The 14,123-nt window shown below is 36.8% G+C and overlaps 1 protein-coding gene across 1 annotated transcript in view; it reads right to left on the bottom strand.

Annotated features, from left to right (window-relative positions):
- Nucleotides 1-14,123, bottom strand: part of SYNE1 (spectrin repeat containing nuclear envelope protein 1) — a 268,227-nt gene that overhangs the window by 186,379 nt on the left and 67,725 nt on the right. The window contains exons 32-40 of the mRNA XM_076333837.1: nucleotides 11,622-11,772; nucleotides 8,068-8,295; nucleotides 7,443-7,541; nucleotides 5,515-5,702; nucleotides 5,281-5,404; nucleotides 4,143-4,309; nucleotides 2,716-2,869; nucleotides 1,796-2,424; nucleotides 925-1,104 (exon numbers count right to left, since the gene is read on the bottom strand). Of these exons, the coding sequence (XP_076189952.1) occupies nucleotides 925-1,104; nucleotides 1,796-2,424; nucleotides 2,716-2,869; nucleotides 4,143-4,309; nucleotides 5,281-5,404; nucleotides 5,515-5,702; nucleotides 7,443-7,541; nucleotides 8,068-8,295; nucleotides 11,622-11,772 (1,920 nt within the window). The remainder of the gene's footprint in view (nucleotides 1-924; nucleotides 1,105-1,795; nucleotides 2,425-2,715; nucleotides 2,870-4,142; nucleotides 4,310-5,280; nucleotides 5,405-5,514; nucleotides 5,703-7,442; nucleotides 7,542-8,067; nucleotides 8,296-11,621; nucleotides 11,773-14,123) is intronic.

The following is a 14,123-nucleotide window of genomic DNA, read 5'->3' as shown; positions in this document are numbered from 1 at the left end:
CACAGATCTGGTTAAGGGGCAGCATACTTACGAATATCTGTATGGTGTCAATCAAGAAAATAGAATAACAGTACAGTATAGAAACCAAAGGGAAAAAAAAATCATTTTACAGCACAAATGAACTTTTTTCTGAATCGTCATTCCAGTACACCAACCCAGCAGTTACATGGGGATCACCAAATTGCATATGCCCATTGAAGTATTAGCCAGGCTTAGAACTGTTTTGCTTCTGCACTTAGACAAACTGTCTGTACATTGAGGATGATGTGATACTGAATGAATCTAGCACTTAATTTTACCATGCAAATTTAAAAAAAGAACATTTGAAGAAGTTTTCTTTAAAGATGACGAAGAGGCAGCTAAGACAAAGAAAAGGGTAAGATTAAACTTTCTTTAGTTTCTTTCGTTCCTTTCTTTATCAACTTTCATTGATATACAAAACTGTCTTACATAACTGATTATACACTAATGATTGTTATGAGCCTGGTCCCTTGGGCAGACAGAAAGACTTAAATCTAAGAATGATTTAGGACCACTGAATATAGGGTTGTCAGAAATACATATCCAATATAGAAGGAAAATACATGTTAGAAGGAGAGTATGTGCTACTTGGAGTGATAGTGAAATCTCAATGGAGATATCTTATCTTTCAGGAGAGTAAACAATAACATGAAACTAAAAGCCCAGTATATCTATAAGTACTGTCCTGAGGACCTATCTGTGGCTTTATTAATAGTATAATTACAACTGGTACAAATATCCTGGTTTATACTGTGTTTTATCTTCTACTCAGTATTTAACATACAAGCCCTGTTTTCTATTGGGATTAATATGGCAAGAAGATATTAAATATAAATAATTGGGTCTCTTTCCCTGACTAAAAGAACCCTCTCCTTTCTCACCTTAAGTCTAAGAACTACTTACTTTTCATGTATAACTTTCTTGGTATCCTCCCACAGAGATTCTAAGCGATTTATCTCTTTGTCGATCTCAGGAGCAAGGGTAATATCTTTTTGGGCTATTTGTTTTGCTTTGTCCATGAGCCACTGGAGTTCATGCTGGTGAGAATTCAATTCTTCATCTAACTGGTTAAAGATCCTCAATCTGCAAGTTAAAAGGCAGGTTTCAAATTTACTTATCTTCACTTTTTTGCAAGAGAAAAGAGGAGAAAGGAAGAATGAAATGGTTGCTGTTAGAGTTACTGTGCATAAAGTTCCCTTTTTCTAACATTTCCTACAATATCTTCAGAAAACAAAGTGTTGTCTGGATTTTTTTCTGCTACAACTGGGCTCAGAATGTGATTTTTCTGGTACACATACAGCTATACAATTATACAGATACACATGTACTTCACCTGACACAGTGACTTGGAAATACACTCAAATATTTAGATTAATACTTTATTATAGTAAGTGTTTTCAATTCCTTCAGCACATGTACAGTCTTCAATTCTGTAAGAGTAGAGATAGTTATGTTATATGGGAATTCTAATAGCTGTTTGGAGCTTGGATTCATTCAGACAAAATAAATTTCTGAGACAAAGATTTTCTTGACTGTTCGTTCAATATAAAAGATTAGCGGGACTTGCTAAGTGTTCTGCTCACGTTCTCTCTCCATCCAAACAACTCGCTCACTGACAAAATTTTATTAAGTAGATATATGGACTAATATACGCCTGGCAAGGAATAAGGTACCCAGGCAGAAAACTCACACATGCCTCCAATGCATCATAAAAAGTCTAGAGACTGCAAGCAAATGAAGAAGTGCCAATCTCAAGCACCAATACTGTTTTTACCTTTGCTGGAGGGCTTGTAGTGTCGCCTCCTTCAGACCCTCCTTGTCAGCCTTTTCCTCAGTATCTTCAATACTCTTCAGTAGCTGTTCTTTACGTTCCATGAAAGATCTTCGCAAGGCTCCAAGAGCTTCTGCCTCACTCTGTTTGGTTCCCAGCAGGTTTTGAACCGCCTCCAGTTCCAAGCACAAATTATCCACCACAGCCCTACAGGAGGTCCTCTGCTCAGAAATGCTGTGTTTTAGATGATACTGGGCCTTAGTAAGGGAACCATCCAAACTGATGGCGACAGATTCCAGCTTGTTAAGATCTTGAATAACATCATTGAGTTCCTTCTCCAGTAATTCAGATTTAGCTTTATCCATATTTCCTGTTTTCTCCACTGTCTGCCTCAGCTGGTGGAGCACTCCTGATGCAGCACTTTGGAGCTCCAGGAATACCTGCAGCTGATCCAGAGCCTCTTGTCTTTGGCAAGTTATTTGACTTGCCTCCTGGAAGATCTGAAAGCAATCTTCAGTCTTTCCCCGCAATGTCTGCTGGTCCTCTGGGCAGCTGACAGAACACAATTTATCTACATGTTCCTTCAGACTTTGTAACTGCTGTTTCTTACTTTCGACTTCCATTGCGTGGTTCTAGGGGAAAGAAAGAAAATAAGGCTGGGTTTCTTCTTCCAGTCAAAAGCTCAGAAAACATTTTAATAGTAAACTTATGAGCAAAAAAAGTACTGCTGAGGGGTTTCCAGTAAGAACAGTTCAGTGTTACAGTTTTGCATTAAACTGGCCAAATAACAGAAATCTGTATGTGACTACAACCGTGTATCAGTTTTCAAACAAATAAATGACCTCATGCTAGTTTTCGATGAATATTTAGCTGAATGCACTGTACAATTTCCCTGTCTTTAATATTTACATCCAAAAGTTTACCTTATTGTGAGATGCAGCCAGTTGTTGATCAGCTGTGTTTATCTCTGAAGTGGCTTGTAGTTCAGCAAGAAACTGCTTAATCCAGTCTGAAAACCTGAGCAGGAGCTCATCAAACTGCCCACGCTCAGCAACAAGAGATTGAAGGAAGTTGATCCTATAGGATGTCAGATGTAAATATGAAAGCACTTGATGTAAATTAATCACTTCCCATAATGAAAACCACAGCTGACTGGACAGCATTAAAATCAATGCCAGGTGGAAGGAAAGAAGGAAACGTTAATTTATGTTACAAATGTGATGACTGCCGTGTTGATTTCTTAACTGGGAAATAACATAACACTTGAAAGCACCAGTTTGGCTCTTTCCCGTTTCCACTGTTTTATTCATATCAACCGTTAAAAGTGCCCCAAACAATCAAGGTATGTTCTTCAACTTTCTTCATGGGGGTAGTCCCAGCAAAGAGAACGATACTGATGGAAGTTAAACATCAATTTTCAGACATAGCAATTCTGTTTGCCCTATCATCTGCAGCACTGCACGTAAGGTGAGAGTCTAATGAATTTAGGCAGCGGGTGAGTAGCTGCATGCTCAACTTCCACTGAAGTAAGTGAGGGTCAAGTCTGCTCAGAGAAACACAATTCAAAGGAGGAATGTGTCCAGAGGAGTACTTGGCACCTAGCAGAACTAAGCTTCTAAATCTTGACCTTAAAAAGGGCCTTGGCATTTACCTTCCCATTTCCCTTAGAAATTTCTCTATATAATTTTCAACATGAAATGCTATGTAGAAGATCGCTATATTGTAAAACAATCATATTGATGAAGCACCTAGAAGATGATGTCATTGACCAGGGTCTATTATTTAAGCTCTTTTACAAATAATAAAATATGTATGTTCATCACCAAAACAATTTAAATCTAAATATACGATAACATAGAGTTTCAAAAAAGGAGGCAGTGTTCCTGAGCCTAACATGAGCCAGCAGCCTAACAATTGAGCATTTATAGTATCTATGGCAAATGAAAACTTCAAAGTGGGTTTAAAAAGATAATAGTGTGGCTTTGCACAAGATAAAGCATGTAACTGCAAAAATGGTAAGCAGATATTACAGATTTTGGAAGTAACTTAGGCAGTTACTTGGGAAATTGTAACTGAGGAAATGCAACATGACCTTCATTTCCTGCCCCACATTCCTTCAAACAGAACTCTTCCATCAAAAAAATAAGGAGAGATTACACCAAAAAGACAGCATGATAAATCTGCGGGATTCCCCACACCCCATTCCTGGGCACTCAGGTTTCAGTATGAATCTTAAACCTGCATTTTCCTAATGGTAATATTGTAAAAACCTATGTTTCAGGATTGGGATTCCTCATCTAGATATGGGTTACTCTCATTTAACATGTGAAAAACATTCTGAAGCACAAACCTTTTATCAACAGTTTGTGGTAAAGCTTTCCACCTCTCATCCAGCTCTTCAAATTTTTCTTTTATTGTTTTCACACACTGTTTGGAAGCTGTTGGGAATAGTGACTCATTTAACTGTAACAGGCTCGCATAGACTGAAGCACGGGACTCAATATCTGCTCGCAAATCCTGGGAAAACAATGGAATGTACAGCCTTTAGATTAAATATGTCATCATATTATGCAAAATAACAAAACTAATAAAAAATCAGCTAGGGATTTCCAGCACACCACTTTGAGACAAGTGAATGAGCACAGTCAAATCCTTGGAGGAGTTGAGGTCTATTAGGACGAGCAGGTACTCAACACCTCTCAGACAGCTAAATCTGCAACTGTAATTCAGTAAGGATTCATTGAATTTTTTTTTTTCCTGCTTTAGGACAAAGTGTGACCTTTCTGCACAGCTCTACTGTACGGTGAAAGTGGCTAAAATCAAGATTTTGCAACTTATTTTGTGTGCAGCAATAGAATTGTGAGGAAATGTCACAAATTGGCCCAAACAAAAAACCAAAACCCAAAATAATTTTCCTTATCTTCAGTAATATTTAAAAGTGAAATTATGGACTCATTGGCTTCATGGAGGGTGTGAAAGATGCCTTTGGCCAACTGCTTCATATTAATGTAAAAACAAATGGCAAAAATTCCAAGGGAAGGCATACTTCAGAGTAGGATGAAAGTCTTGTGATTAAAAAAAAAAATCAGAAATGAGACTTTCATTGTGAATTCAAAATCTTTGAGCATGTTGTCATCTGAGCAACTTTCCTCACGTGCAAAAAAAGGAAAGTAGCATTGTCTAACAAAGGAATTTCTCTAGAGAAAGGATCCTCTGGCAAGGAGATCAATGTCCTTCCTTGACAGATAATAGGATATACCAGGACATTATTTTTCTTGAGCCGGCATATTATATTTGCAAATAACATTCTTCCTGTCATTTTCTTGTCTTTGATAAATAACAACAGCGATAATGTAATACTTCCCTAGGACATTTCCAAAGCCCAGAATCAAGTGACTTGTCAGACTACAATTGAGCAAGTCCATCCTTTAAAAGACACAGCAATAAACCAGGAAATGTAGGGGGACAATCTTTCAGTTGAAACGTACCTGCACCGACTGCAGTTCACCTTCCAGTTTAACTCTGTCAGCAGAAACATACTGCTCTGAAGGCCTGACTGTAGCTTCACACCCCTCCAACCAGGTCAGGAAGGCAGACAGCTCTTTCTCCTGCCTAGCAAAATCACAGCGTAGAGTTACCAACTCAAGTCATCCCCTCGGTCTCACACACTGACTGCAGGAACGTCTCTGTGACCATCATAACAGACGTGAGAGTCTACTCACTTCTGCCACTGAGCCAGAAGAGTCTCTAATAAGGTCTGTTTCTCTTTAGCATTTTCTAGCACCTTTTCATGTTCCTGCTGTAATGCTGTAACCTCCTGAGCAGCTTTTTCTTTGTTGGCCACCTTTCGGGCACAGGCTGAGAGAGAGGCCAGAGTGTTGCTCAGTTTTTCCACAGTATGACAAAGGTCCTGATGAACATGTAGAAGAAACAGAAGTCACATACATAAACAACAGAGCTATGGTAACAATGGTGAGAAAAATTCTGTACTTCTACTCGAAGTTTGAAGCAATGCTACATCCACCAGATCATGAAGTCACTGCATAGCTTATATTTCACTCAGATCTGTCCTAGATACACGTGTCCCAAGCATATCAATCAACTAGCTTGTAGTGAGGAAAGAGTTTCCTACGAACAGTGTTGAAGAAAAAACAGTCAGCAACAAAGGGGTCAGGTGTTCTGAATGGGCACGCGACACAGCATGATCATGTAGGACAAAGCTCCAAATTCCCTAACATCTGTCTAAGAGTTACTCTAATTTACACATATACAGTAAATACAAAAGCTCACTCCAACATGTGAGGACTGCCAGAGTTGCAGCCCATGTCATGACATGGGAGAGGTAGGGAACAGTTACTGTGAACTTCTGTGAGCGTTAGCTAAAGGTCTTTTTCATAGAAATGGCATGTGATGTTGACTAGACTTTCCAGTGTTGCCATTTCTAGAGAGCTGGGAAACTTGTTCACATGAAAACAGTTGAAATGTAGTACAATGAGTTAGGAAAGCACAAAATGAAATAGATTTAAGACCACTAAAGTTCCAACTCACAGGTGTGCAATAATAACAACAGTAGTAATGGTTATAATTAGAGTCATGAAAGAAATCATATATAGGAGGAAATGTGAATTACACCGCAACAAGCTGCTGATGTTTAAGCTAAATAATAAAAAATGATTTCACATTAAAGCATTGAATCATCATGATCCTGTAGGCAGGACAAGAGTTTACAATAGCATACTCAGCATATTCATAATGTTTAAAAGCCAATAACAATAATGATTACATGTGCTGTCTGAATAAATTCTCCACATGCAAAATATTTTTCCTCAACAAGTATCAAGCTTTTTTGAAGCAGACAGGCCAGGTCTTCCTTGCATACAGCCTTTGCAAGTAGTTACCACACAGTTCAGAAGAAATTATGTATGTTTTACTGCAGGAACAATATGACTAAAAGTTTTTACAATATTTTCTTAGAAAGGAAAATAATTATTATTGTGGGAAGAACACATCACAAACTTATAGACACAGACAAAAATGTTACACCAAATTCCATGAGATTTGGGATTTTTTGTAGTTTGAATACCAATCCAATGTTTGTTTTCCTTTTGTAATGGACTGAACCAAACGTCCAAACACCCATGGTTTTCTGGCATCACAGATAAAAGTTTGTCAGTTGAAACTCTGTCCAGTCTCTGCATTGCCCAAGAAAAACTATTTCCAAGGAGATTTTTTTTTTTTTTTAAATCAGAGTTCTCTATACCAAGACCCAAGCTGCATGAAAATCTTTGAGGAAAAATGTCTAACAGACATGCTTCTTATTTTCTACTTTTCATAATGTTTCAGATGCATAAAATTAAAAACAACAACCTGAAGGATTAATTCATACTTTTAGGCTTTCCTTTCTCTAGAGCGGGGAAAAAACTCTCCAAGCCTGTCTGAAATAGTGAGAAGAAATAGCTGAGGAAGCCTGCTCGAGCCTTCCCTGGGGTTGCCCACCCCGACAGGCAGCCCTTGCCTCCTCCTGCCTCCACCCTGGGCTGCGTGGCATCAGGCAGCCCCTGGTCTGGAGGTTATTAGCATTCCTGTGAGGAGGTCAGTGTGGCACCGTTTCCCTGGACTCGGTAGCAGGAATCACTGGCCACAGGCTCACCGTGCAATCCTGAAGGGCTGCGTATGTTGCTGCTGCTGAAGAGCATGATGTGAGAGGCTCAGCTAGTTTAGCTTCAAATTCAGACACTGCCCGCTGCACCTGTGAAGAAAAGGCAAACCAGAGAGACTAAAACCAACAGGAAATACATAAACGATGCTTTAAATAACGTTTTTTAAATACCTAGTGCTAAGAGAATATTATATCCTAAGCTTTTGTAGGGCTGACTGCCTTTTGAAGTTACAAGATGCTAACTGTGCTCAGGTCCTTGTGACCGGGGCAATAATAATATTTAAATTATTTTCCTTATGACTACTAACAACGCAAGATTGAAGTTAAAGTGTTTATAAGAAGTATGGATGTGGTTTATTAGTGCAATATCCAGGAGAATCACAGGTTTTCTAAAAGACAGCATAATCTTTTGAGTGTGTATATTTTAGTGTCTTCCTGAACCTGCCTTTTAAGTCATTCAAAGCACAAATTTACGTATAGACGTCTTGCAATTACCTTACAAATCTACTCATATATTCTAGTCCATCCTAATATGCATTTTATATGCAACTTTAGAAAAATAAAGAGTAATTCTATAAACTGCTGCAAACAATCCATTAGATTTTGCATTGTCTACCTGTTTAAGACTTTCTTCATATTTCTGCTGTGCTGATGCATTCCCTGTGATTGTTCCTTCCAGTGTCTGTGCATGATCTCTTAGCTCTTCCCAATACCTTTTGACCTGAGACAGTTTGGCTTTAATATGTGCACATTCTCCAGAGGTAACAAACTGGGAAAAAGACTCGGCTTCCTCTTCTAGTTTTGAGATTCCAGTTATTTTACCATCTATTTCTTTATTAATAACCTAAAATGTAAAGTAATAGTAAATAAAGAAGCACAATAGGTTTTTAATTATCAGAATAATATTTTCTACTTCATTCTTTTACCTGAGCTATTAATATTCTTCATTAAAAAAGTAAATAAAAGGAGAGTTCATTGACCACTTGATATAACTAGTTATAAAAGTCTTTAATATGCCCTGTAATTTCCCTCTTTCTTCTTGAAATTAGCACTGGAAAAGGTTTAAAAACCAGCCTGCCCTAAAAACAGCATCTATGAAGAGGAATTAGAATTGCCTGAGGTGTGTATTTTCATAAGCAGACAAGACGGTTCATATTTTAGCATCTCTTACTTCACAGCAAATTAATACACAATTGTCTTAAAGATTCAAAGTAAATAGACGATGAAGATTGTAGGTGTATAACTGAAAACAATATTGTTAAGGAGCTGAACCCTAACAGTTGATTACTTGTGTTTAATAAGTTTTCAAGCACTTACAAAATAAAACATGCTATGATTTGAAAACCAATAGAGATTGTTTTCATTTTCTAATTTAAAATCCTATGGTATAATAAAGAATAAATTAAATTAGCTGATGAGGTAGGGTGAGTGTGCCCTCAGGCAGAGGATTAAATAAAGAACCACATTACAGTGTAAATAGGAAACCATGAAACAAGAATGATAATGGCCTTTGGTACTTTTCAGCTGTCTTCTACGTCAATTAGTAAATGCATAAAGACAAACTAGCACTGGCTTTACATTTCAGCAGCTGCATGACAGCAACTGTCTCCTATTTTTTTCCACTTGTTCTTATTGCAAATTAGAGGCAAACCTGAAAGCTACAACCTCCAAGACACAAACTTATGGTGTTTCACATTCAGTGGCTATTTATTCAGTAAGCATCGGTGAACCTGGAAATAAGATTTTTTTCACAACAGAATTCTTTTAATTTCTGCTGATGTAGCATGTCCACGGAGCTCTTCTCAAAAGCAGTGAAAAATACTCGTTGGAAGGGAATTGAAAGAGCCAAGAGCGCTCTTTGAAATTGAAATAGGCAATAGCGTTCTCAGATATAAAAATGTTAAGGTATGTACATATGTGAGATCAACCAAAAACTTTCCTGAAAATGCACTCTCAAAAGCACAGAAAGTGCCCACCTTCTGCTATAATTGTGATAAAAATACGGTATCTTGCTTGCCATTAGAAAGCTCAGGAGTGGCTTACTGCAACATTCAGAGTCTAGAATTAGCAGGGTGAGGTACAGAAAAAAATGTGGTGCTGTAAGCATTTATAGTGTCTCTTTATGCAATATATTCTGAATTAATTCAGATTATAAAATATCTTTTTTGCATGAGAATACAGCGCTGAGGAAGAATACTGGATTTGCAGCCCTGAAGCTGAAATTATCTAACAATGCAGCAGATACAAATGAGGCAGCGTTTTTTTACTCCCACGCTATTCTGTTAAATTCACTCAGTTACATAAAAGAAGGTGGATAATTGAGGCCTTCAAACTCTCACTGAGTCTGCCACCGATGGTAACTACTTGTGATAACTGTCATTTTGTCTACCAGGAATTTCGGAGAAATGCGTAGGTGAAAATCTGGCTCTGCTGAAGTCATTGGGGTTTTGCAATCAGTGTATGATAATTACACTATGTATGATAATTACATTCAGCTGACCCCAGGTTTTTTATCTGGTCAGCCAAGATATCAGGGAACACCACCTTTTTTTTTTTTTTTTTTTTTTGTGTATTTGCCTCATATTGCAATATTCCTTACTAATATATTGTACTAGAAATTATGAACTACGTATGCTGATTAGCATTGTGACACAGACTAACTCATCAGGAAACTCCCAACAAAACATAACAAATCCTTCAAAATCAGGCACAAAGCAATGCTGCTGAAGAAGACCTCCAGCTGTGTCCACGTATCGGAGGTTAGATGACTCGCTTCACATATCACAGTTCATAAAGCTGGTTTGCTCATCTGAGCTACAATGATGTACCCTAGGCTTTATCTGGAGGATTTTCTCTGCTTTGTGTCTGTTCACTCAGACAATTATAAAAATTGCCTGCTGACCATTTTCTTTCTGTCATGACGTTTAAATGAAGAGGGCTTATGTTGGCATTTTCAAAAACTTGCAATGCAGTGTGAAAGTGACCGTTTAGCTGCATATTTAGCAAGGAACAGCCTTTCCGGGAAATTGGCTTGAATGGACTAGTAGGGCTTAACTAGGCTCCATTTGGACAGACAAAAGCTGTTGTCACACTGTAATGCAATATTCATATCATTTGATGCACTTGCTTTCTGTCTTAAACATTTGAATCGTACTTAGTAACTACTGAAAAATACAGCTACATGACAGTGTGTGCCAGTGGAATAAATGCATATATATAATTTCACAAGGAAACTTTCTGAATTGCTGTGGCGATGAAGCAAGAATTCAAGCATTGTTTTATTCTTCAGTGATGAAATCAAGAGATTTTATTTATTTGGTGTATGTAAAGTTGTGATCAAATTAAGAACAGGAAAATCTGTTGATAAACTGTTTCTGTCACATGAAGCACACGCCTTACGGGATCCTTTGGAAATACTTAGTGTCAATCTGGTCCGTGACTGCAAGCAGCTGCACACCTGCGCACTTTCTGAAGAGCAAGGAGGTCACAGAACAAAGAAAATGGCAGCGTGCACTGTGTATTGAAAAACTCTGTCCCCTTAGAAACATGCAGAAGGTATGTTTTCATTTGTGGGAGGATATGAAGTCAGCCCTTGAAATGCAATGCTTGGAGACAATATGCACCTCGGTTAGCAATAAGAAACTAAACCACTATGTATCTACAGGAATGTACACAGAATTTAAGACTGTAAATATAATAGCAATAAATAGTATGTAGGTTTGCAAGCTACCAAGAGCAATAGTTTCTTTATTATTTCAGCATAAAAGATACATAAATCAAGTTATAACTTTATCTTGCAAGATTAAAATCAAGTTCTATATCCACTAGCTGATGTCTGTTTTAAAATAAAAAGGCTTGTATTTATGTAGCTATTTTGTACACCAGTTGAGATTACTCAAAAAATAAGAAGAGTATAAATTAAAAAATATTTTTAACCATACACACAAAGGCTCCATATATGTAAACTAAACACTAACAGAGAAGGCAGCCTGTAAGAATTTTCTTTTACTTTAGGTAAAACCTTACTGCTTGGTATATTCGTGTACAAAGCGTGCCATCATTACATCGTGGTAGTTCGGAAACGTGTAAAATGTCCGTTCTCCCATTTGGCCTCTAGCAAAACGACAGATAAATGGACTTTTAACGCTAAACATAACAAGAACTAATCACCTTGATTTGGCTGATCTGTATGTCCAAAGGAGATGATGATGTTTCCAAAGTTTCCAGTTCTTTCTCTTGTTCAGCTATCCAGATGGACAAAGCTTCAAAATTATTGCCAAAATGATCCCACTTGTTTTTCACCATTTCCATGCTTTTAATACTAAAATTAACCAAATTAATTAGAGAAAATAAACAGTTTAATATAATGAAGCTGCCTGTATTCTTACTAGAATAAAAATGTAACTTATTCAATCTACAGGAGGGTCATTTTAAAAACTCCTGGTTTTAGAGGACCAAGTTGTGTGCCTAAATTCAAACTTGGTTCTCTCCTAGACTGCACCCAAAGTCAAACAATTATATTAGCCATAGTGGGGACACTGAGAGGTGAAACAGAGTACAGCTTCATTCATCAGCTGTACATCACGAATCTCATCATAGCAGGAAGAGAAACGAAAAGTAACATAAATACGATTTCTATGAATTAATATGGAATTAAGATTACATCAGATATAAAAATCATATATATCAGATATAAAATTGAGATAACTGAGTGCACAGATGTTAGTCATTTAGTTGCTAGAAAAGAATGATTAAAACCACGTGTATTCTGGAGGTACATATATTCACCAATGCTTGACCACTTTATTAAACTTGGGTTTTTTATAGCAGCAATCTGCCCATCTTATGGGAATTTTGTGTTTTCTGAGGCAATGATTTCATATCAAGCCAAAGTCAACAACGGATATGACTCAACTACCTCAGAGTTAATAGATTTATATTCTTTGAAACATACATTATAGGTATGTTAAACAGAGAAAGATTACGACTGATTCTTGTATATATTGGATAGCAAACAAAGCACCCTTTTTTTTTGTCACAGGTAAGAAGTCTAAGGCCCTTATAAGGTCTAACAGCATTAACATCCAGTATAAAAGTTTCTGCTCCTTTCAAGTCATTGTAAAGAAACCACTGCTAATGTAGGCCCTACACACAGCTTGCAAAACATGCATTTTCTATTTCACTGAAAATATTAAAATCTCATCAGAAAAGTTTGAATATTACAAAATTCCAAAATACATTTTCCTTTTAAATATAGCCTTAAAAACCATTCCATGTTAAAAAGATTTTGTTTCTTTTCTTCCCCCCCCTCATTAAAGCCAGAGGAAGCTTTAAGAAAAGATGTAGTCTAAAATGTAAAAATTGACCTTTTTATTTTTTCTTATTTATTTTCAAAATGAAAAAAAAATTAGCAATGTCAACAGCCATTTACTGATAAGAATGTATTCAAATTCAAGTTACTTGCAGTAAAATGAAGTGCAAAAATATTTCACTCAAGTCCAGCCCAAGAAAATACAGCCGGAAATCAGAATCAAGGGACCAAATCAGTGGCACAGCAGCTGAAAATCCTTCACCTTTGTATCTGCCTTCCTTATAGTTTTAAGAAAGCCTCAGACTGTAAAGACTATAGTCCCAAACACACTGCACAGCTACGCATGATCTCCTTGGAAAACAGGTGTGCTAAGTATGCCTTGTAGCTGACTATGGAGAGCTGCTCAACCCTTCCTTTCCCTTTCCTGTTCATCGGCATAGTATGTACCGTATGTATTTGGAACACCTTCACTTTAAATTACTCGGCCAAGATTTTTATTGATGATGCGAGTTACAACATAACTCTTACACACTGATTATATGTTCTGTAGATGCACTATAAAGAGTTGTATATATTTGCATGTTTTGCAGAAGGGATTTATTTTTTTATTATCTGTCACAGTACCACAGACATTCTGTACAATCCATACGTTCAACTAAAACCTATTTCATATCTACATTGAAAGGGGATATCAATGATGGCTTTCATTTGAAAATAGATGACTCTTAAAAAGGTGAATATTCATTGTTGGAAGGGTGAATTTCTTGAATTGAAAAATCACACTAGTTTTCTCTCTAATATTGGAGAAAAAGATGTATAAACTGAAGTATTCAGTAAGATATGGTAGAATTTGACTGCATATCACTGTAATACTTCATATTGGAGAAAGTGTTATGTAAAAAAATTAGACCATCAACAATCAGAAAGTTACATCTGCTGCAGAGGCTAGTTATTCTGTTTTACAACTGTTCTTTTACATTGGGAAGAAAATGGCACCAAATTAAAGTCAGATTAGCGTGACAATGGTCAATAGGGGAAAAAACCCGATATTGTGAGCATTGCCCTTTGCTCATATTCAGATGGAGGTGGTGGTACCTGCTTAAACTTATACAGCAAGTTATTCTACATAGTAATTCCAGTAAGACAACATAGAATTGGCACATATATCCATGACTTGTGTATCAGATCTAATATATGCAAAAATACTAATTTCATACACACATATAAATGTATGTGTTTATAGATAAAATGAGAATAGCAACAGTTGAAGTTGAGTAACTTGAGTTCAATAACTGAGTTACTCACTTGAGAAAAGGGATGAAATTTTTACAAATACAAAAAGCTACAAATATTTACAGGAT

The sequence above is a fragment of the Aptenodytes patagonicus genome, chromosome 3 (assembly GCF_965638725.1).
Source record: "Aptenodytes patagonicus chromosome 3, bAptPat1.pri.cur, whole genome shotgun sequence".
Lineage (NCBI taxonomy): Eukaryota > Metazoa > Chordata > Aves > Sphenisciformes > Spheniscidae > Aptenodytes > Aptenodytes patagonicus.
This window is presented reverse-complemented; position numbering and strand designations above follow the sequence as displayed.